This window comes from Rhododendron vialii, chromosome 11a (genome assembly GCF_030253575.1).
Source record: "Rhododendron vialii isolate Sample 1 chromosome 11a, ASM3025357v1".
NCBI classification, from domain to species: domain Eukaryota; kingdom Viridiplantae; phylum Streptophyta; class Magnoliopsida; order Ericales; family Ericaceae; genus Rhododendron; species Rhododendron vialii.
The window spans coordinates 32637205-32661969 of NC_080567.1; the positions used below are offsets into that span (position 1 = coordinate 32637205).

Consider the following 24765-nt stretch of genomic DNA (forward strand, 5'->3'; position numbering starts at 1 on the left):
GCGGGGAGGGGATACCCATAAATTACCCGGTTCGGGTTTGGGGCTAAATTTTCGGGTCGATGTGACAAAATCCGCCCCGTTGCCATTCCTAGCAATGAGTCAATTCAGCCCAAATTTTCACCAAATTCGAGATTTACAACCCGAAACCAAACCCAAATCAATACCCGACTGGTTTTCTATCGCCTAGACAGTAACCGTAGCTAATGGGATATCTGTTCGGTTTTTTTCCCCAAATCCAATTTTAATGTAAATGTATACGAGTGTATTATGCAAATATATGGATGTATGAGGACATATTTCGTGTGTGATATACATGAGGCATATATGTCCATCGGTTTGGGTTCAGTTTTGATATTTGAGTTTCGCTTCTGATATTGTATAAGACAGAACCCGAACCAAAATATGCCTATTTTTTCAAATTAAAAACCAAACCAAACCCACGGATAAAATAATCAGATAAAAATTGCCCTAAATGGTGCAGATCGATTCGGGTATCCATGAGTTCAGAAAAGGTTGCTATTCCTAGCTCCAGAGTCCAGTTACACTAACCTCCCTATAGGTCTGAAAAATATTGTCTACTTCCTCGCTCACAAATTAACTAAAAACCTGAATTCGCCTTCTGATAACTCCAGAACTCTACAAAAATTGTTTACTTGAAGTAGCCAGCTTTTTTTTTTTTAACTCAAAAACACATCATATATCATATATTGTATTACCACTAATATAAAAAAAGACACTACCAATCCAAAAAAAAAAAAAAAAAAACAACAAATGAAAAACAAAAAGGCCGACTTGGAACAGAAACAAAATTTCCATGAGCCGGAAATGGAGAGATTGATGGTTGTTGGCTAGGTGTGTGCTCATCCTGATGACAAGGTTTCGGCCTTTCACTTAAGCAAGCAATTCATATTCTTAATTTCGAAACTTTAAGCGGCTAATTTTGTCATTCTCTTTTTTGTTAATGTCACTCTCCTGCAGGCAAAAAATACACTTGCAGGGGAGTGACGTTAGCAAAAAAGGGAGAGACAAAATCGTTTTCCAAACTTTATTGCACATCTTCTTCAATCCAACAGAGATTTCCGTGCATGGCAACGTACTTGAATCCTAATTCCATGGCTAAATCTTTTCAAAGATAACCACACAGCAGATTGCTCATAAATACGCCTCATTCTACATAGAACGGAATTTATTATCGTACGCGTGAGGGAATATCACAACAATCTTGGAGTAAACTGTAAACTGAAATTACAGAATCTAGAACATCTCATGCAATACATACTGTAGAAATACATAAAGACATAAAGGGATTCACCTAGAAGTTACTAACCTGGATCCATGTAGATATATATACTCCTATAAGATAAGAGATCTCAGTTGATAATATAAGAGATAATAAATCCAACCCGTAATGCAAGAGCAAAGCAATCTCTTGGGAGTAAGAGGTTTAATTTCTCTCTCTTTCCCCTCATCTATACAATATGTTCAGTGTAGTTGCTTACGTTGATAGGAAGAAACTGAACACATTGTTTAATAGGCAGAGAGAGAACCCACCCCTCTTAATTAAGTTCTTCACCTCCCTATCTACCATCATCAATAGGGAGATAAACATTGCCTTTTGCATCATTGATCATACTAATAATTAATGCAAATTACCCAAAAGGGTGTGTGCGGGGAACATATGGGGCATATTCTTACAGAAACATGTTCATTATCGCAACTAAAGCTCAAAGATTTCTCCTTTTAGTCTTTGTACTTACTTTCAAAAATTAATAAAAATAATTTTTCTGTTCAAAAAAAAAAAAAAACTCAAAGATTGCATTTGGCTGCCTCAAAGAAGAAGTAACAATGGGAATCATCAGTATTCGAACGCCAGTTCTCAATAATAAATTGGATTAAAAAATTAGTACTTGAATAAGAAAAATATATACAATGATTTTATCACCTTTCTTGTTATTATATCACCTATTTTGCTCCATTTTTCAATGTTACCATTCTTGTGGTTATGTAGCACTACATACGGACACACATAAAATGTGATGCCCCAATAATGATTAGTACGTGTTATATTTCATTGCTTCCAAATTCTATGCATGGGCAAACATTTGTCATTTCTGCTTCATCCCATAAGTGCATGAGCAGCAGGCTCATGCTCATGCTTTGATATATTCCATACTTCTAATTCCATATTTGAGGACATGAACAAAACTTTCATAGCTTTGATCCCCAGGATTGATAATCCTGACACTATAAAGATGTTTAGACCCATTAGCTTATGCAATGTGGGTTACAAAATTGTCACCAAAATTATTGTGGCAAGACTTAGACCCCTTTTGACCAAAATCATTAGTCCTTTTCAAAGTAGCTTTGTTCCTTGTAGAACCACAAATGACAATATCATTATCACCCAAGAGGTTCTGCATACTCTCCGGGGGGAAAAATGGAAAAAAAGGAAGGGATGATTTTCAAAATTGATCTGAAAAAAGCATACGATTAAGTGTCGTGAAATTTTTTGTTTGACAGTACTTTGAATTATTTCAATTTTAATGCTTCTTGGACCTCCCTTATCAGGAGCTAGCTGTGTGTTAAGTGTCAAAACCTCTATTCTCGGAATGGAGAGCCCCTATCTGAATTTGCTCCCAGTTGTGGTTTAAGGCAAGGAGATCGCCCTTTCTCTTTATCTCTTTGTTCTCTGTATGGAAAGATTATCTGTTCTTATAAATAAATAGCAAAAAAGAGGAAGGTGATTGGAAATGTATCAAAGTCTCAAAAAATTCCACACCCCTAACCCACCTATTTTTTGCTGATGACTTGATCCTTTTTGGGTAAGACAATATGAACACTGTTAAAGCTATGATGGAAGTGCTGAATGAGTTTTGCATAATTTCTGGACAAACCATCAATTTGGAGAAATCAAAAGTCTTTGTTTCCCCTAATGTCTAGAGGAGTAAGGCCAGGAGAATTAGTGACTTCTGTGGCATAAAACTTACCAATAACTTTAGGAAATATCTAGGTGTGCCTTTGTTACATAAGAGAGTGAGCAAACAAGATTTTAACCATATCATTGAAAAGGTTCAAAATAGACTTGGTGGGTGGGTTTCTAACACCCTCCTGCTATCTGGTAGAACTACTCTTGCCCAATCAGTTACGTCTACCATTCCCAGCTATACTATGCAAACTATGCATCTTCCTGCTTCTATTTGTGAAAGACTTGACAAGTTAAACAGAAACTTCTTATGGGGCGATTCACCTGGAAATAAGAAGATGCACTTTGTCAAGTGGGATAAGGTGTGCAAAAGCAAGGATAGTGGTGGCCTGGGGCTAAAAAAGTCGAAAACCAAAACTTGGCTTTTCTTACAGAGCTTGGCCGGAAAATTTCCGACCAAGATCGAGGAGGAAGGTCTTCGGGTTTCTATCCTAAGGGATAAGTACCTGAACAATCACTCTATCTCTTCGTGGCCTAGAAATAGGCCAGCATCACATTTCTGGAGAAGCATTGTGGACTCTAAACATGTCCTTGAAAAAGGAGTGAAATGGGTAATTGGAGATGAGAAATCTGTCAGCATTTGGCATGATTGGTGGTGTGGAGATAAACCGTTGGCTCTCTCCCACCCTGGTGAACATACTAACTCTACCCAAAAGGTAGAGACTCCAATTATGGATAGAAATTGGGTCTTGGATGAGATAGCTCAATATGTGGATGTCAACACCCTTGAGGCTATCAATGCCATCAATCTCCCAATCTACACTCAATCTGTTGACCACACAATTTGGGTGGGATATAGAAATGGAAATTATTCTGTGTCTGCAGCCTTTGATCTTATTAACAAAAATGATTCAAATTTGAAGGGTTGGAAGTGGTATTGGAAAATCAAAATTCTGGAAAAACCCAAAACTTTCATGTCTTATACTCCACAATGGCCTTCCAACCAATCATCTCCGGGCCAGGATGTAATACCCCAGATTTGGGGGTTTGAGAGCGTTTAGTTCCACATTGGTTGAGAGTTAAAGCCTCATGTGGTATATTAACACTCACATAGGAGCTACATGGTACCTTATTAGGTATACCTTTCAGGCCAAGTGTTTGGGGCAAAAGCGGATCCATGGTCAGCCGGATCAGATCGTTGCAAATGATATCAGAGTTATGCATGTACACGACCATGTGGGCCTTGGAATTTGGTTGGACTTGGTTGTTGGTTTGATTAGTACCGGTCATTATAGTGCTCAACCCCTTGCGAGGGCGCGATGCTATAAAGTTGGGGAGATTGTAACACCCCGTCCCATATTAAAAGTCTACATGGATGATCTTGATCATATAAAGTCCTTTGGCAGCTAGCTAACCTGTTTCCATAATTTATTTATTTGTCTCTTTGTCAACAATGGATCCGTGTATTAGATTCACTTCACGTGCCAAAACCACGCAAAAGTCTGTCCTTCTAGAATCAAACCAACCAAAACTAATCCAAACAAAAATAAAATAGAAACCAAAGTTGAACAGGAAAGTTCTCCATGGCCAACAATAACGGATTAATATACTCTGAGTAAAGAAAGCACAAATTCTAACATTTGAATCAGTACTGCACAAGGACTAATTCATCATTTCAAATCCTATCCAAAAGAACTCTGGACGAACTCTTCGGTTATTTAAACGCCAAAAACTAAATCCAAAACACACAACTCGATCCCAATTTTCTCCCCACAGCCATGGCCATCTTCAACTTCCGAATCCTTCTTTTTTCTCTCTCCATATCCTTCTGCATTCTATTTCCTCAAACAACTTCACTCACCTTCAACCTGACAAACTTAGGCGATCGAGATCAAAAGGCTAACATAAAAACGTTCGGAGATGCCTATATCTCAACCCAAGGCCTCCAACTCACCTCCAATCTGCAGCAACAAGCCGGTAAAGGAACTTACAAAGAATCCCTTCACCTCTGGGATAAGTCCACTGGAAAGTTAACAGATTTCGATACCCATTTCACTTTCGTGGTTGATTCAGACGGGCTTCCCAATTTCGCCGATGGTCTCGCCTTCTTTCTCGCTCCAGATGGGTCGATGTCCACGGCTGGTGGTGCATTTGGCCTCCCAATTGACCCGGTCACGATAGTAGCCACTAGCCCTTTTGTTGCCGTGGAGTTTGATACGTTTCAGAATGGTTGGGACCCGGTTGGTATCAGCCCGGTTACTCATGTAGGTATCGATGTCAACTCGCTAACATCAAACGTTACTGCTGTTTGGTACGGTAACATAACTCGTGGGACAGAGAACGAGGCTTGGATTAAGTATGATTCGAGCTCATACAAATTGAGTGTAGTTTTTACTGGTTCTGTTAATAATTCCAGAGTGGAAGATACCATTCATTTGATTGTTGATCTGAGGGATTACTTACCTGAATGGGTAACAATTGGGTTCTCGGCTTCAACAGGGGCGCTGGTTGAGAAACATACTGTAAAATCATGGGATTTTAGTTCAAGTTTGGGAAATTAATGGGACCAATAATGAAGAAAAGCAAACTTGAGTTGCTTCGTATGGCAGCCAATGAAAAGCACGTGGTTTTAGATCACGTGTGAAGACTTTTTTAGTTTCTGTAATATGTTTTGCTCAATAAATGTGAGTTTATCACATCTTTGTTTGTTTTTCCCCTTGTTTAGCCTATATATAATAATATAAACTGGCTTGTAATCTGAATATATAAGTATGCAAATAAAAGTGATCAAAGTGTGTGAGAGAGTATTAGAGAAATTCAGTTTCTCAGTGTAATACAATTGAATGTTCGTGAAATACAAAGTTTGTGAGAGTTACACTCGTGAATTTGATGTTTATGCTACTTTAGTTCGTGGTTGTTGCCAGGTGGGGTTTTTTGGTGTTGGCTTGTCACGCTACTTATAGACCTATCCTTGTTGGTATTTAGCATATCACTTATTACTGCTACTTTTATACTTGACCCATGTTAGTTTAGTTGGACATAGGGTGGGTTGGTGCTGTGTAGTGAGATGCATAGCACCGTGTTGCGCATCTCCGAGCCGTAAGATCGTGCATCGGACGGCTCAGATCTCATCTCGGCAACCAACCAACGAGAATGGTTGGTTGCCGAGATGAGATCCGATCTGTTGGATTGAGCTAATTTCTTACAAGGCTCCATAAATAAATATTTCAAAAATAATAGGCAGTTCGAATCATATTTGTGGCATATGTACATGGTATGTACAATCTCATATGTACCCATAGATTTATTGGGAATTGTACTGAATAGGTCTAGAACCACAAACACTTGCACACAAAAATGCACAAACTCACTCACCTTGAGTGTGGGGTCTACACACATAGTGCGTGTAGTGAATGAATCTGTGCATTTTTGTGTGCAAGTGTTTGTGGTTTTAGCGCAACCTTTGTACTCGTAAGGGAGCATCTCAACAATCTTGGAGGAAACATGTACATTATTGTAACTAGAGCTCAAAGACTGCATTTGTCCAATAACGCTACTACCACAAACACTTACACAATCATACAAACTCAAATCAAACGTGAGCGAGTTTTTGTGAATGTGTGTGTAAGGGTTTGTGGTTATGGAATTTTTTTTTAATCCTAAACTCATCGATTGGTGCCCGAGAAAAGCGAATTGTTTCTTTTTTACGAGCATATCCCGAAGGGGAGGCTTGATTCCCATCTTTGCTGGGAGAAAAAAACCCTGTTGAAATGGGAAGCGAGGTATATATGAAATTGCCAAGATTCGGCATCAGCTAGCGGTTCTATAAGTATTCAAATAATGGACTCAAATTGCAATGCTAATTTGACGGCCTTTTGGGTTAGCTAGGCTAATTGATCACGAAAAAACGTCGCAACCACAGTGTTGGTAGGAACCAGGCCGGGCTACTTGTCTTCTGAATGTGTCAACTGTTTTACAGTTTTGAGGGGTGGCATTGGGAATAGCATGTGGATATCGTATCGGCCTTCACTTAAGCAAGCAATTCATATTCTTAATTTTGAAACTTTATTGCATGCATGTTCTTCCAACAGAGATTCTGGTGGTAACGTAATTGGCTCCCAATTCCATGGCTAAACTCAAAGATAAGCCACCCGCACGCAGAGTACTGCTCATAAATATGTCTCATTCTTTATAGAACAGATTTATTGTACACATGAGGGAACACGGCCCCAACAATCTTGAAGGAAACATGTTCATTATTGCAACTAGATGATCAGCCCATCAAAGAGCATTTGGCTGCCTCGAAAAACACATCAACTTAAATTCTCAATAATGAATTGGGTTGAAATACTTGGATAAGGTACGTAAATACAATGATTTTATCGATCACCATTCTTGTTATTAGCTAGATCACCTATTTTGTTCCATTCTCTTTTCAACGTTACCAGTCTTGTGGTTATGTAGCACACTACATACGGATATGGACAAAATGTGATGCCGTGCGCAATAATAATTAGTGGGTGCTATATTTGAGTGCTTCTTCTTCTATACATGGGCAAACATTTGTCTTTTGGTGCTTCATCCCATATATAGTAAAATATCTTGGAAATTTTACTCTTTGGTGTCCATTTTCTTGGAGAAAATTCCAATCAAGACAACTATGGTGCGCGAGACTTGGAACGTACATCAGGAATTAAGGAAATCCTTTTGAGTGAAAAGTCTGCAATGGTCGACTGATCATTCCGAGGTTATGATACTAATGTGAGTAGCTCGAGGCTCGGCATGGTTCGACTTGTTTAGTAATCGTGTTGAGCTTGAGCTCGAGCTTTAGGCTCGTGTGTTGTAAACAAAGCCTAGCTCAACACTAAAAAGTTCGGCTTGACTCGTTTGTAGAGGCCTCGTTTGGTAATTGTCGAAGCGGGCTCGGCAAGGGCTTGGCTCGTTTACACACGAACTCGAACTCGAACTCGAATTTTAGGATCGTTTGGTAAACAAACCGAGCTCGAACACCACAAAGCTCGGCTAGGCTCATTACAAAATCTCTTTCCAATATGTCACATACATTCTCCATTTCGGAGTTTTAGAGATGGGTTGGATATGCTCTAAAGAAGTCACGGGGAGGCTCCCATCCAATTTTGTGTGTCTAGTTTTGGGCTTTGTGGGTCATTTCAAGCTCACAACAATGAATGGAATTGTTCATTTTGTAGAGCTCGTCGAGTTTGTCAATCACGTGAAAAATTAGCTTAAACGAACATTGGTAGATACATGATTGACACATATTTGTACAAGAAAAAAATGTAAAATTCAAGTTTCGATTTTTTTTTTCATCTCATTTTTCTTGTACAAATATGTTTCAATCATACATCTACTGATAATCGTTCAAGCTAATTTTTTGCGTAATTAACAAACTTGACGAGCTCTACAAAATAAAGAATTTCAATCATTGAGTTGGTCCTGAGATGGACCCACAAAGGCCCAATCTGGACACACAAAACTGGATGGAGCCTCCCCAAGATGTCATGTATCTTTTGTAGCTAGAAAGAACAAAATGCATATAAGAGGAGGATTGACAAGAAGTACCTAATCAATATTCTATCATTGGGATTCCCACTGTTTGTGTGTATATCGATTTCCGATGGTTTTAATAATTTTAATTTTACAGATATTTTCTTCCATGTGAGATGCATGAGAGATCAATGATTCAGGTCCGGAATAGAATTTTTTGAAACCAATTATCACCCCATTCTCAGGATCATGGTGCACAACCTCCATAGTGCTTGAAATCATGCGCATATTTGTAACCAATTATTGCCAAGTGTCCCACGGCCGTATTTTGTGCTACTGCCATGGTTTCATGGGGACAGACAAAACCAGAATCCTTGAACCCACGTTTTCACATTCTGGAAAGCAATTCACTGCAATTGGCAGGGGAAAATTCATGCTCTGCTCCCCTTTTATTACCAAGTACCTGCATCGTGGCACGTTTTATTGAACGGTCATTTTTGGGTACAAACCCTGTTAAGTTTTTGGTTTTATTTTGTAATTTGAATAAGTTTTTGATTGTCCTAGTCTTTAGGAGGTTGTTGCTTTACCAGATTTATAGGAGTCTTAGTAGTGGGATAAACTGTTTTGATTCAGTTCCTTGTTTTCTGGTACAGCTGTTAGTTGGTTCCTAAATTAGTGGTATGCTAGTTCATGCATGTAATCTTCTATTAAGTTGTTGGGTCTTATGAATAAAAGTCATTCAATTTTCAGCATCTCTTTCTTCCTGTCATAAGCATATAACATTGGTATCAAAGCCACCGAGTGAGAAAAGTGAGATAGAGAGTGGGCATAAGAGCAGCTTTACTGCTTTACTTCTACTTCACTTGTTTTTCCGCTGTGCAGCAGCATAGGAAAACGATGGCTTTAGAAACTTTTGCGCAGCTAGCCATTCCACGCTTTGATGGTCACTTTGATCATTGGAGCATGCTCATGGAGAACTTCTTAAGGTCCAAAGAATACTGGACGGTGGTTGTTTCTGGAGTAGCAGAACCAGCCGAAGGTGTTGTGTCGACAGATGCACAAAAGGCGGAGCTTGAAGGGCTAAAGTTGAACGATCTCAAAGCAAAGAATTATCTCTTCCAAGCTATTGATCGCTCAATCTTGGAAACCATTCTTTGCAAGGACAGCGCCAAGCATATTTGAGATTCTATGAAGAAGAAGTACCAAGGATCAGCAAGGGCAAAGAGGCTGCAGCTTCAAGCCTTTCGTTCGGAGTTCGAAATGCTTCGAATGAAATCAGGAGAGTCAGTTACAGATTATTTTTCAAGAACGATGACAATCATCAACAAGATGCGGATCCATGGCGACAAGACCACCGACGTCACCATGTTGACAGAGTTCTTTGTTGGTTCATGAGCAAAAAATTAACCAACAAGAGAAAGAGGAAGAAGCATTGAAGGCCTCATCCGAAAATCACTCTACACCAAGTAGAGCTGATAGAGGACGAGGTCAAGGTCGAGGAGGCAGAGGCAACAATGATCGTGGAAACCAACAACATCATCAGCATCAAGAGAATCAATTTCAAGGAAGAGGAAGAGGATGTGGTGGTTATCACTCAACTTCTTATGGACTAAAGTCAGCAGACAAGTCCAATGTTGAATGCTAAAAATGTCATAGGTATGGTCATTATCAGTCAGAATGCCGTACTAATTTGAATAGACAAAGTAGCGAAAGAACTAACTTTGCAGAAAAAGAAGAAGTGTCTCTTTTGATGGTGTGTCACGTGAAGAAAGAAACTCAACAGAACATGTGGTATTTAGACACTGGCTGCAGCAATCACATGTGTGGGGATAAGAAGTTGTTCTCTGACTTGGACGAATCTTTCCACAACACTGTTAAGTTCGGCGACAATTCCACGGTGGCTGTTATGGGAAAAGGAAGTGTAACTATCCAGCCCCAAAGGAAATCTGGCACACACTATATCTAATGTTCTTTTTGTGCCAGATTTAAAGTCCAACTTGCTTAGTGTGGGTCAGTTGCAAGAAAAGGGATACGAGCTTTCTATCAAAGGTGGAGTTTTTCAAATTCAAGATGCAAAGTTGGGCTTGATTGCTCGAGTTAACATGACGGTGAATCGCATGTTCCCGCTTCATCTCCACAACACCACTCATTCATGCTTCTCAGCAAAAGTGCGGGATGTGGCATGGCTATGGCATTTTCGCTATGGTCACCTACACTTTGGTGGATTGAAGATTTTACAACAGAAAAATATGGTGATTGGTCTCCCTCAAATCACAGCTCCCTCTGGAGTTTGTGAAGAATGTGTTGTTAGCAAACAACACCGTAATCAATTTCCACAAGGACCATCATGGAGAGCGAAGAAGGCATTGGCGCTTGTTCATTTCGACATCTGCGGGCCAATAATGCCATGCTCTAATGGAGGTAAAAGATACATAATTACCTTCATTGATGATTATAGTCGTAAAATCTGGGTTTATTTTTTAGAAGAAAAATCTGAAGCCTTTGCAGCCTTTAAAAGCTATAAAGCACTTGTTGAGAAAGAGGTTGGCAGCCCAATAACAATTCTTTGCACAGATCACAGTGGAGAATATAACTCACATGAATTTGCAAACTTTTGTGAGACCCATGGAATCAAGAGACAACTTACAGCAGCTTATATGCCCCAACAGGATGGCGTTTGCGAGAAGAAGAATCGCACTATAATGAACATGGTGTGAAGCCTTTTGAGAAGAAGTTGTATTCCGAAGAATTTCTGGCCCGAAGCAGTTAATTGGAGCTCTCATGTTTTGAATAGAAGTCCCACACTTGTTGTTCAAAACATGAAACCAGAGGAAGCATGGAGTGGACAAAGACCGGCGGTAAATCATTTCAGAATATTTGGGTGTATAGCATATGCCAATATTCCAGATCAGAAGAGGAAAAAGTTTGATGATAAAGGAGAGAAGTGCATTTTTCTTGGTGTTAGTGATCAATCAAAAGCTTATAGGCTTTACAATCCTAGCACTAAGAAAATTCTTATCAGTCAAGATGTTGTTTTTGATGAAGATCAAATCTGGTCGTAGAATACAAATGTTGTTGAAGAACAAATTCCAACAAGTTTTGATGGAGAAGATGATGATGACGCAAAGCAGTCCCAGTAGTTGCTTGTTCCAGCAACTGCCGATCTTCAGAATCCTTAAAATGAAGCTCCTACATCCTCTGAAATCAAGGTAGTAGAAGGAGCGACTGGTTCAAGTTCACATCATGTTCGAAGAAGGCCACCATGGATGTCGGATTATGAGGTAACTATAATTGATCAATCCGATGATCCACTCACTCACTTTGCTATATTTTCAGATTGTGACCCAACAGTTTTCGAAAGTGCTGTCAAAGAATCAAAATGGCGGAAGGCTATGGATGCTGAAATTGCAGCCATTGAAAAGAATGATACTTGGGAGCAATCTGATCTTCCAAAAGGGCACAAAACAATTGGTGTAAAGTGGGTTTACAAGACAAAGTTGAAGGAGAACGGTGAAGTTGACAAGTACAAGGCACGCTTGGTGGCCAAGGGCTGCAAGTAAGAGTTCGGTGTTGATTACAAAGAAGTCTTTGCTCCGGTTGCAAGGCATGACACAATTAGATTGGTGATCGCATTAGCAGCTCAAAACTCATGGCCTATCTTCTAGTTGGACGTGAAATCGACATTCCTCCATGGAGATTTGAAAGAACTGGTATTTATCGATCAACCTCCTAGTTTTGTGAAACTTGGAAATGAGCATAAAGTGTGTAAATTAAAGAAGGCTCTATATGGATTAAAGCAAGCTCCTCGGGCTTGGTATAATCGTATAGAAACTTATTTTTTGAAGGAAGGATTTCAAAAATGTCCTTATGAACATACACGTTTCATAAAGATTGAAGATGGAGGAAGAATGCTCATTGTCTGCTTATATGTAGATGATTTGATTTATACTGGAAATGATAGTGCCATGTTTGAGAAATTTAAGGGGTCCATGATGGCTGAATTTGAAATGTCTGATCTTGGTATGATGCATTACTTTCTTGGTATCGAAGTGGTGCAGCTCCCTGCTACAATTTTTATTTCTCAAAAGAAATATGTGCAAGAAATTTTAGACAGGTTTCAGATGAAGAATTGCAATTCTGTGAGCACACCAACTGAGTTTGGTCTGAAGCTAACTAAAGATCATGATGGAAAGAAGGTTGATAGCACACTTTACAAGCAAATTGTTGGAAGTTTAATGTATTTGACAGCAACAAGGCCAGACATAATGTATTCTGTGAGTCTCATTAGTAGATACATGGAGAATCCTACTGAGTTACATCTTCTAGTGGCCAAGAGGATCTTTCGATATTTGCAAGGTACTTGGAAATTTGGATTGTTCTATAAGAAGGGAGAAAGATCAGATTTGAGAGGCTTCACTGATAGTGATTATGTTGGAGATCAAGATGATAGAAGAAGCACTTCGGGGTATGTCTTTATGCTGGGTTCAGGGGCTATTTCATGGTCATCAAAGAAGTAGCCAATCCTCACTTTATCAACCACAGAGGCTGAATTTGTTGCTGCAACTTCATGTGTCTGTCAAGCGATATGGTTGAAGAAAATTCTTGAAGAGCTTTATTTCAAGAGGCAAGTTGCTATTACAATTTTCTGTGACAATAGCTCTGCAATCAAACTCTCCAAGAATCCAGTTCTACATGGAAGAAGCAAGCATATTGACGTGAAGTTTCACTTCTTAAGAGACCACACCAAGGATGGAACTATTGATTTGATCTTTTGCAAAAGTGAAGATCAAGTTGCAGATATTATGACTAAACCCCTCAACTTGGGCATGTTCATGAAGCTGCGGAGCTTACTCAGTGTTTGTTCAAAGGAGAATCCAATTTGACGGAGGGAGCTGCAAGGTTACTCGGCAACAAGCAAGCTGAGAGGGATGACAAGCTACTGGAGGGGCTGGGCCGGTAAAAACTCTTTCTAAACTGAATGTCAGTAGAGTACTCAGTTAAAGGAAGGGTGTTAAGTTTTTGGTTTTATTTTGTAATTTGAATAAGTCTTTGATTGTCCCAGTCTTTAGGAGGTTGTTGCTTTTACCAGATTTACAGGAGTCTTAGTAGTGGTATAAACTGTTTTGATTCAGTTCCTTGTTTTCTGGTGCAGCTGTTAGTTGGTTCCTAAATTAGTGGTATGTTAGTTCATGTAATCTTATACTCCAAGTTGTTGGGTCTTATGAATAAAAGTCATTCAATTTTCTGGATCTCTTTCTTCCTGTCATAAGCATATAACAAACACATCAATTGGTGCCCGGTCGAAAAAAGAAAATTGTTTCTTGTTTACGAGTATATGCCAATGGGGAGCCTTGATTCCCATCTTTTCTCTAGGAGGAAAAAACATGTTAGAAATGGGAACAGTGAGTTATGAAATTGCCCAAGATGTGGCATCAGCGTTCCTTTAAGTAATAAAAAAATGGAACAATGCGTTGTTCATAGGGACATAAAAGTCGAGCAACGTGATGCTGGACTCAAATTGCAATGCTATAATTTGGCGGCTTTGTGGGTTAGCTAGGCTCGTTGATCACGATAAAACATCACAACCACACTGTTGGTAGGAACCATGGGCTACTTGTCCTCTGCATGTGTCTTAATAGTTTTACAGTTTTGAGTGGTGGCAGTGGGAATAGCACGTGGATTTCGGCCTTCGCTTGAGCAAGCAATTCATATTCTTAATTTTGAAAGTTATATTGCATGTTCGATCTTCCAACAGAGATTCCCGTGGCAACGTAATTGGCTCCCAATTCCATGGCTAAACTCAAAGATAAACCACCTGCACGCAGAGTGCTCATAAATATGTCTCATTCTTTATAGAACAGATTTATTATACACATGAGGGAACATCCCAATTGGTGAAAACATGTTCATTATTGCAACTAGAGCTAAAAGATTGCATTTAGCCGCCACGAAAAACAGTGGGAATCACCAGTATTAATTCATGAAAAACTCTCAATGAATTGGGTTGAAATACTAAGATAAGGTAAATACAATGAATTTTTTCACCATTCTTGTTATTATATCACCTATTTTTGCTCCACTTTTCAACGTTACCGTTCTTGTGGGTTATGTAGCACTACACAGACAAAATGTGATGCCCCAGTAATGAATTGAGCAAATATTTGTCATTGCTGCTTCATCCCATAATAAAACATCTTGGAATTTTACTCTATCGTGTCCATTTTCTCAGAGAAAATTCTACCTTAATTTCCAATCAAGACAAATGTGGTCTATGGATCGGAAAGTAAGCGAAGACTTGTTCCATAACCACAAATCCATCTCCTTTGAGAGATTCCAATCAAGACAACTATGGTGTATGGAAAAGTATGCGAAGACTTGGAAGACTTGTTCCATAACAACAAATCCATCTCCTTTGAGAGAGAAAGAGAGAGCGAAAGAATACATCTATTACCAAACGATTTGTCATTGGTTGCTTCATCGATCCCATAATAAAACATCTTGGAATTTCGCTCTTGCGTATCCATTTTCTCGGGAAAAAGTCTACCTTTCCAGTAAGACAACTACGGTGCACGGAAAAACACGCAAAGACTTGGAACATCGGGAAATCCGTTAGAGTGAAAAGTATGCAATGACTGATTGATCATTCCGAGATTATAATGCTAATGCAAGCAGCTCAAGGCTCGGCATAGTTCGACTTGTTTAGTAATCGAGCCGAGCTTGAACTCGAACTTTAAGCTTGTGTAGTAAACGAGCCGAGCTCAATACTCAAAAGTTCTGCTCGGCTCGAATCATTTGTAGAGGACTTGTTTAGTAATTGAAGCGGCTCAGTTGATAAACTCTGTTCTTTTTAGTATCCAGATTTATTGGTCTTCCATCTTCATTCTTCCTGCGAAAACTATGAAGGAAATTGAAAGTCTTCTTAGTTCTTTTCTTTGGAAAGGATTGGAGTTGAAATCCTCGGGAGCTAAGGTTGCTTGGGCTGCTGTCTGTGTTCCTAAAAAGGAAGGAGGTTTGGGTTTCAAGAGGCTCATTGAATGGAACAAGGCTTCAATATTAAGACACTTGTGGGCTATTTACAAAAAGGAGGATATCCCATGGGTAAAGTGGATTCATTCTTATGTAATAAAGAATCGGTGTATTTAGTCTCTGGATCTCCCTCAAGATTCATCTTGGACCGTGAGGAAGATCTTTGGTTTGCGTTGGGATGGTCAAAGATTTATTCAGCATAGGATTGGGAATGGTGGAAACACTTTCTTATAGCTGGATAATTGGCATTCCCTTGGCCCTTTGTATCTTAAGTTTGTATCCCTTAATGTGAAAGTGAGCTCTATAGCTCATAATGGGAGATGGAGGTGGCCTAGTAGCAGGAATGTTGTGGTTAAAGAAATCATGGAGAATATTGCTCCTGATTTGGTTCCTCATGAAGATATAGTAGATTTAGTTATTTGGACTTTGTCTACTGCTCGTACCTATTCTAATAAGTCAGCTTGGGAAGCCCTACGTTCCAAAGCCCCTGATGTTGGTTGGTGGCCCATGGTTTGGTATAAAAAACATGTCCCAAGGTGGTCCTTTATTTTATGGCTAGCTATTCTTGGGAGACTCTCTACCAAGGATAGGTTGCATAATTGGGGGATTATAAATGATAGTTATTGTGTGCTGTGCCGTAGCGGAGTGGAATCACATTCCCACTTGTTTTCGATTGCCCTTTCGATCTCTTCTTCTGTTTGGTTACGGGTCAGAACTTGTTGTGGCCTTCCAGCCCATGCTTGGGATCTTAATTCTGAAGCTCAGTGGGGTTCTTTATATGGCAAGGGAGGTTCTATGAGGGTCACCCTGTTTAAACCATGTCTAGCAGCTTCTGTTTACTATCTTTGGAAGGAATGGAATGGTCGGATTTGTCTTCAAGTGGGTCATAAATCTATTGGAGTTGAGAAGTTAATTCTGGATGAGGTTAAGAGTTGTGCTAGTTCCTGGAAACATGAGCTCTAAGAGCATCTCCAATCCATCCAAAATAGAGGATGGATGTAACACATTGAGGGGAGATTTTGTAATTTATTTCATTTTTTCTTCACTTTTTGTACTTTTTGAGAGAATTTTTGAGGGACCCATTGTCCTTTTTAGAGTTTTGGAGGAATTTTGTACTCCAAATTTACTTTTGATCCTCCATTTTTAGAGGACCAAATTTACTTTTAGAGGACCAAACTCTAAAAAGGACGGTCGGTCCCTCAAAAATTCTCCCAAAAATTACAAAAAGTAAAGAAAAAAGAGAATAAATTATAAAATATCCCCTCAATGTGTCACATCCATCCTCTATTTTAGAGAAATAGAGGTGGATTGGAGATGCTCTAAACCCCCAACAATCTTAGAGTTTGTTGCGAGTGGAGAATTTCAGTTTCAATTTTTTTTGTAATTTTTTTGTTTTCTTTGTTTTGGTTAGGCTGTTGCCTTTCTTGATGTAACCAGTTGGATTTGGCTGTTTTCTTTCTCAAGGTTTTCCCTGAGGTTATGGGCTTGGTTCATTTTATAAAATTCTGCCTTTCTCCAAAAAAATTTGAAGCGGCTTAACTCATTTACGCATCAACTCGAGCTCGAGTTTTAGGATGGTTTGGTAAACGAACCTAGTTCTAAACTAAGCTCATTTGCACTTTACACGTAGCCGTACATGTGGCAGCACTCTATTTTATGGGAGAAAGTACTTGATTAATTAGGGAATAGAAGCGAGAGGATGTTGATCCCGTTCGTTTTGGGATTTTGGATTCGAAATTTTGATTTGAATTTGGATTTGTAGGTAATAAGTGTAGAGAGAAATAAAATAATAATTGAAAATAGGAGTAAAGATTGGAGAGAGATAGAGAGAAAAATAAGAATAATGATTGAAATGAAATAGGATAATGATTAGAATCCAAAATCTAAAACCCTTAAACGAATGGAGTCACATGACTCTACTCCTATCAGCACAATATTTCAAAAAAAAATTGTTAGAAGGCCATCCGCGCTTTTCTAGGCCTGATAGGGACTGTGAATGCATGCGGGTCTGACAATTGTGAAAAGAGTAAAACTTCTTTACGGAGGCTCTGGTCTGACAGTTGTGTGAATAGTTTATTTAAAATTCGGACCGTTGATTACTGAGACGAACGACGAAATGGGGCAGCACAGAAACCTCTTTTATGGACCATCCGTCAACAAGGCAACCTCAATTTACATTCCTATCTTCTTTTTGGCCCAACTCTTGCTATGTCTTTCCCAGCAATTACCACCTAATTATAGAAGTCACAGCAGGCTCCCATTCATTTTTGGCCTTTGTGGGCCCATCCGGAGCCCTAAAAAATGATTGCAATCGTTTATTTTGTAGAACTCCCCGAATTTTTCAATCACGTGAAAATAATTAGCTTTATCGAACATTGATAGATACATGATCGACACACATTTGTACAAGAAAAAAAGTACTCCCTCCGTCCTATTATTCATTTGGTCTCTTTTATGTCTTTTATATATATATTTTTTAGTGTGGATCTTAAAAAATATGCAATATGAATTTTGTTTGATAGATTTCTATTAATTCTATAATACAAAATCTTCAAAATTATGAAAAATTATAGATTGAAAGATATAAGCAATTCAAAAATGACACGCAATTCAAAAATGAACAATGAAAATGAGACGAATGGAGTAAAATTTAAGTTTCGAATTATTATTAGTTTATCTCTCTTTTTTTTTATACAAATATGTTTCGATCAAGTTTGGAGGGGTAATAGGATATATAGAGAGGCAAGAGGAGGAGTTTGACGTTGAGCAGCTTTTCTCCACTTCTCCTCTTTTGGTTCATTTTAGGCACATCAAAACTTCTTTTTTTTTGCTCGGCAATGAAAGATTTTATTAATCATTGAAAAGATGCAACAATTAAAAAAATCGGGAATTAAAAGATACATTCTATCCATGAAAAAAGTACTATATATATTTGTCAACAATGGGTCCATCTAGTAAACCGGTCAATGTTATTTTAGATTCAACTCATGCAAAAGTCTCATCTTCCAGAATTGAACAAATCACTCCTATATATATATATATATATATATGTCAACAATGGGTCCATCTAGTAAACCGGTCAATGTTATTTTAGATTCAACTCATGCAAAAGTCTCATCTTCCAGAATTGAACAAATCAAAATTCAAAAAAAAAAAAAAACGAAGTTGATTAGGAAAATTCCCCAACACTTATTAATGAGGAAAGAAATTACCCGACAAAGAAAACTTTTTGCATTTGAATCGGTACCCAAGGACTAATTCATCAATTCTTCAGCTATTTAAAATGCCAAAAATTCATTCAAAACCCAAACTCCCTCCCAGCCATGGCTATCTTCAACTTCAAAATCCTGCTATATTCTCTCTCCATATCTTTCTTCTGCATTCTATTTCCTCAAACAACTTCACTCAACTTCAGCTTGCCCGACTTATCGCTTCAAGATCAAAATGTCAACCTAACTCTATCCCCAAGGGCCTATAGGTCGACCCGAGGCCTAGAAGTCACCCCCAACACACTCGACGCCAATTTGCAGTTAGAAGCTGGTAAAGTAACTTACAAACAATCCCTTTACCTTTGGGATAATTCCACTCGAAATTTAACAGATTTCTCCACCCATTTCGTTTTTGTGATTGATTCGCAAAAGAGTTCCCACTTCGGCGATGGCCTCGCCTTCTTTCTCGCTCCCGAAGGGTCAAATTTCACACCTGGTGGTGCAATAGGCCTCCCAATTGACCCAGTTACAAGGATCAAAACCAGCCCCTTTGTTGCTGTGGAGTTTGATACGTACGGGAATGTTGACGATTGGGACGGTTGGGACCCGATCAATGTCGGCCGGGCTCCTCATGTAGGTATTGATGTCAATTCTCTTACATCAAATGTTACTGCTGTTTGGAAATTTAATATAACTAATGGGACTGAGAATGAGGCTTGGATTAGGTATGATTCAAGTTCATACAATTTAAGTGTAGTTTTTACTAACAATAATTCCAAAGTTAATGATACCATTCATTTCACTGTTGATCTGAGGGAATACTTACCCGATTGGGTAACAATTGGGTTCTCAGCTTCAACAGGTGAAAATATTGAGACACATACTATAAAATCATGGGAATTTAGTTCAAGTTTGGAAATTAATGAGACCGACAAAACTGTTACAGTAAATACAGGAAACAAGAATGTTACAGATCCAGTGAAACTAGGATCGAAAAAAATCTCCCTTGGAGCTGTGGTGGGATTGGTTGTCGGTTCGGCTGTTTTAGTTGGAGGGTTTGTTTTGGTTGGATTTGGCTTTTGGAGGAGAAGTGGAGCAAAAGAAGAGGATGAGTTTGAAGTTGAGATGTCCATGGAAAACGAATTTGAGTCTGGTAGTGGGCCGAAGAAATTTTCCTATGGCCAATTATCTCGGGCGACAAATAACTTTGAGGAGGGACAAAAGCTTGGAGAGGGAGGGTTCGGTGGAGTTTATAGAGGTTTCTTGAGGGAATCGAATTCTTATATTGCTGTCAAGAGGATATCAAAAGGGTCAAAGCAAGGGATAAAGGAGTTTGCAACGGAAGTGAAGATCATTAGCCGGTTGAGGCATAGGAATTTGGTGCAACTCATCGGTTGGTGCCACGAAAAGAAAGAACTACTCCTCGTTTATGAGTTCATGGAAAATGGCAGCCTAGATTTCCATCTCTTCAAAGGGAAAAGCCTGTTGACATGGGGAACAAGGTATAAAATCGCCCAAGGTTTGGCCTCAGCGTTGCTCTATCTACATGAAGAATGGGAGCAATGTGTTGTGCATAGAGATGTAAAATCAAGCAATGTGATGTTGGACTCGAACTTCAATGCCAAATTGGGAGATTTTGGGTTAGCTAGATTTGTCGATCACGAGAAACAGCCCGAAACAACTCTTTTGGCGGGGACCATGGGGTACTTGGCACCGGAATGTGTGGTAACAAGTAAAGCTAGTAAGGAATCAGATGTCTACAGCTTTGGTATCGTGGCATTGGAAATAGCTTGCGGGAGAAAACCACTTGATTCGAAGGTGCCAGAGTCTCAAATGAGACTGGTGGAATGGGTTTGGGACCTCTATGGAATGGGAAGGTTATTCGAAGCAGTGGACGCAAAACTAGGCTCGGATTTTGATGAGCAAGAAACAGAACGTTTGATGATTGTTGGTCTTTGGTGTGCTCACCCGGATCACAATTTCCGGCCTAAAATCAGACAGGCAATTCATGTGCTTAATTTTGAAGCTCCAATGCCCACTCTCCCACCAAAACTACCCGTGCTATCATTTTTTCCTCTTCCATTGAGCACTACCACCAATAGTTCTAACATCAGCCAAAACCAATATTCAAGCTATACTTACAACACAGATTCTTCTAAGTTCACCTCATCTTCTACTGCTTCATCTCCATCTATATCACTTTTGAATAAAGAGTTAGATTCTTGATTGTGGATCGTAGATTTTTGGATTATAATGAGAGTCTGTAAGTTTGTTCAAATAGTATGAGTAGTTCACTTTTCTTCCTATTGGTCTAGATGGTTTTTAGATTTCAGTGTTCTATTGTTAGAGGTTGTGTAAATTGGCCTTTTAATCCCCAGGTTGGGGATTAACTTGCACTTCCGTTGTTGTAACGTTTGCTTTTTATCGTTTATAGAAAATCTTTGCCCTACCAGGTCCAGTACTTGAGTTTAGTTAATAACCATTCCACCATGAGAATTGATGTGCGTACCGCAGGAGTTTCAACAATAGATTTTGTACATAAACATGGCTAAATCTTCACCTTTTCCGTTATGCACCGATGATTCCCACTGTTTTTCGAGGCATCCAAATGCAATCTTTGAGCTCTAGATTGTTGGGAAGGTTCCTCATGAGTACAATTTGTCCCTTTTGTATGTATATATGTGTGACATTGTTTTTAGGAAGTGAAAATATTGTAATTAAATCTAACCTAGGACTTCTTTTGGCACTAGTTTGGGAATCCCAAAGTGTAATCTTTTTGAATGTGGGATAAATCTCTTTATTCTTCCCAAAGGAGAATTTGGATTGCAACCCACGTTTTGAAAATTCTATCCTCCATTCACTTTTTATGGCTGGATTATGTCTCTGTAGACTGAAGGTCTAGCCATCTTTCTTGCTCGAGATGGGTCGGATTTCACAGCTAGTGATGCAATAGGCCTCCCAATTGACCTTTCGTTGATGGAGTTTGATACGCTTCAAAATAAGGATTTGGACCCCCTCAATATCAGCCCTACACATGTAGGAATCAATGTCAAATTCTCTTAATTGAAGCGTAGTTTTCATGGGGACTACAAATACTACCACCATTCATTTCATTATTAATCTGAGGGAACACTTACCTGAATGGGTAACAATTGGGCAGCTTCAACAGGAACCTATTTTTTGAGAAATTCTGTGAAATCATGGGAATTTAGTTTAAGTTTACATCAATGGAAACCACGACCGAATAAAATATTCGTCGGAGCTTTGGTGGGATTGGTTACCGGCTAAGGTATTTTGGTTGGTGGGTATATTTTGGTTGGATTTGGCTTGTGGAAGAGAAGCAGACCAATAAAAGGGAATGAGTTTGAAGTTGAGAATCTGTCCATGGAAAACGAATTGAGTCCGGTGCTAGGCCGAAGAAATTTTCCTACAATCAATTATCTCGAGCGACAAAAAACTTTGAGGAGAAATGATGAGCACAATAGATCGAAGCTCCAATGTGCAGGAAAAAAATGACCAGTCCTACTATTTCGGTCATCAAAATTTAATTGGTGCAAAGGTAGTCAGAGTACGGATTTGTTTATTGTATATTGTTCTTGGCTCATTAATTAATTTGGTTGAAACTCAAATATGAATTCAATCAGAATGAGGTTTTCCGTGATTTTAAATCATCATATTGATCGAATTACTTGATTTATCAAAGTTAATATTTAAATACGGGATATCTATTATGATTTGTTTTATGCAGATACGATTGATGATTTTGGCTTAAACCTTGAAGCAAAGGAGAAACATATTTTGTTACAAATAAAAAGGACTTAATGAAATATTATTCATGATGATTAAGATTAGCCTATAATCCATTGTGTAAAAGTCATAGGAAAATTATTGCATAAGATTAGTTGATAAATATTTATGGGTGTGGATTCCGATATTTCTCCGCTACTTTTCCGTGATAATTTAGTCCAATTGTTTTTCTTTTGTCATTATTTATTTAATTCTTAATTTACAAATCAATCACAAATTTTGTCAACTAATGTAGAATTCAATTAATTTGAAGTTTATTTAGTTTGCTATAAAAATCACAAATTCATGTAGATTCGAATTAAACAAGCAATTTATGTGCTTAAATTTCCGGATCACAATTTCCAGCTTAAAAATTAGACAAGCAATTCATGTGCTTAAATTAGGAGTTCCAATGCCCATTCTCCCAAAAAACAACTCGCGTTATTGTTCTTTCCTCCTCCATTGAACACTACCACGACCAGTTCTGACACCAGCCGAAACCAATATTCAAGCTATACTTACAACACAGATTCTTCCAAAGTTCCCCTCATCTTCTACCGCTTCATGATCTCCATCTATATCACTTTTTGCATATGAAGTGTAAGTTGGTTCAAATAGTATGAGTCGTCCATTTTTTTTACTATTGGTCTTGATTGTTTAATTAGATTTTCTTGATTCAATTGTTAGGCATTGATAGATTGGCTTCTTGATCGCATCCAATCATATGTTCGAATACAATCATGTTCGAATCTGTACTTTAAATATGTGTTCTTAAGAATTTTTTTTTTAACATGTGTTCTTAGGTTTAGGTTGCTCTTCAGTTGTTGTAACGACGTTGGTTTATTTTTACTCTAATACTAGTAGAAAATCTTTGTAGTTTTCATGTGCTACCAGGTCGAGGACTTGAGTTAATATCCATTCCATGCAATTCATACTGGATTCGGCCGGCAATCTGTGCGGTAATGTGGTGAGGCACCCAATTGAGACGGATTATGTGACTTTAAAAATTAATCATTACCTAATTGGATTGGAGGCACGCAATACATTGAGAATGAAAATTTAATGGACATACGTAGTTATTATTTGGTGGCCCTTGATAATGAATGATGAAATTGATCCCACGAGCAGATAATGTGATTATGGCCCGGCAGAGTTCCGTTTAATTAATTTCATACTATTACTTGTTTAGGACATATATGTGACTATGTGAGGTACAAAGGGTTGTGTGGCTATAAATTAAAGCTGATGTAATGGGTAGGGCCGTGTAGTTTATTACTCTCAACCAACAATATAATGGGTAGGGCCATGTAGTTTATTACTCTCAACCAACAATATATATATATATATATATATAAATCGAGTCCGGATCTCCTAAGGGATCCCGCACGGTCTTACCGTGCGGGACACCCTTTTTCGATCGAATTGTGACGATCCAAGCCGCTCAAAGTGATCAGAACATAATTTTAAGGGTACCCGCGAGAAATTAGAAAAAAAAAATGATTAGGAAGGGCTTGATCTGAACAGTTTTTTATTGAACGGTTCAGTATAAAACTACTCGGATCAAGCCCTTTCCGATCATTTTTTTTTGCTGATTTCAGTTGAGTATCCTTAAAATTACGTTTTGAACACATTGAGCAGCTCGGATCGTCGCAATTCGATTGGAAAAGGGGAGTCCCACATGATAAAGCCGTGCGGGATCCCTCATTGGAAATAAAGTGTGTGTGTGTGTATATATATATATATGTATATATATATCGGGACGGTTCAAGGGACACTTAAAAAAATACCCCAAACCTTAATCTCATAGTTCCCGATCAAATTTTTATGATCCGAACCATTCAATCTGTACAGAATGTGATTTTAAGGGTGCACGCGAGAAATTAGCAAAAAATATAACTGGAAAGTGTTTGTTTTGTATAGTTTTTAGACATGCAGCACAGAGTTACTTCTTTGTGTTGCATGTCTAAAAATCCATCTAATTCATTTGCAAGTTTCAACAAGAAAAGATTGATTCGGTTAGCGGAGTTTTATCCGAAGGACTTCTCAGATGTTGAGCTTTGGGTACTTTTGAATCAACTAGAGAATTTCATCATGGATGTGCGTTCTAGTGAGGAGTTCCCCAATTTGAAAGGAATTAGTGACCTTGAGGAAAAGAAGGTTGAGACCCAAAGAGATGTGGCATACTCCTCGGTTTATAGGCTTCTTACTTTGGCCCTTATTTTACCTGTTGCTACTGTCACAGTAGAGGGAGCGTTTTCTGCTGTGAAGATTATAACTAGAAAAGTGAATTATACATAGTTCAAATTTCTGACCTCA

General features: G+C 38.6%; 3 protein-coding genes across 3 annotated transcripts; all 3 read left to right on the forward strand.

Moving 5' to 3' along the window:
* Positions 1-4701: 4701 nt before the first annotated feature.
* LOC131307123 (lectin 6-like) lies at positions 4702-9610 on the forward strand. Its single transcript, XM_058333533.1, has 2 exons — positions 4702-5445; positions 9311-9610. The coding sequence occupies exons 1-2, from the start codon at positions 4702-4704 to the stop codon at positions 9608-9610; spliced, it is 1044 nt and encodes a 347-aa protein (XP_058189516.1).
* A 4276-nt stretch (positions 9611-13886) lies between these two features.
* On the forward strand, positions 13887-16417 carry LOC131307124 (uncharacterized). The gene is made up of 3 exons (XM_058333535.1): positions 13887-13976; positions 15287-15526; positions 15689-16417. The coding sequence occupies exons 1-3, from the start codon at positions 13887-13889 to the stop codon at positions 16415-16417; spliced, it is 1059 nt and encodes a 352-aa protein (XP_058189518.1).
* Positions 16418-18678: 2261 nt separating this feature from the next.
* On the forward strand, positions 18679-21121 carry LOC131308401 (L-type lectin-domain containing receptor kinase IX.1-like). Its single transcript, XM_058335329.1, has one exon. It carries the CDS (start codon positions 18778-18780, stop codon positions 20887-20889), a length of 2112 nt encoding a protein of 703 aa, XP_058191312.1. The 5' UTR covers positions 18679-18777; the 3' UTR covers positions 20890-21121.
* The last annotated feature ends 3644 nt before the right edge of the window (positions 21122-24765 follow it).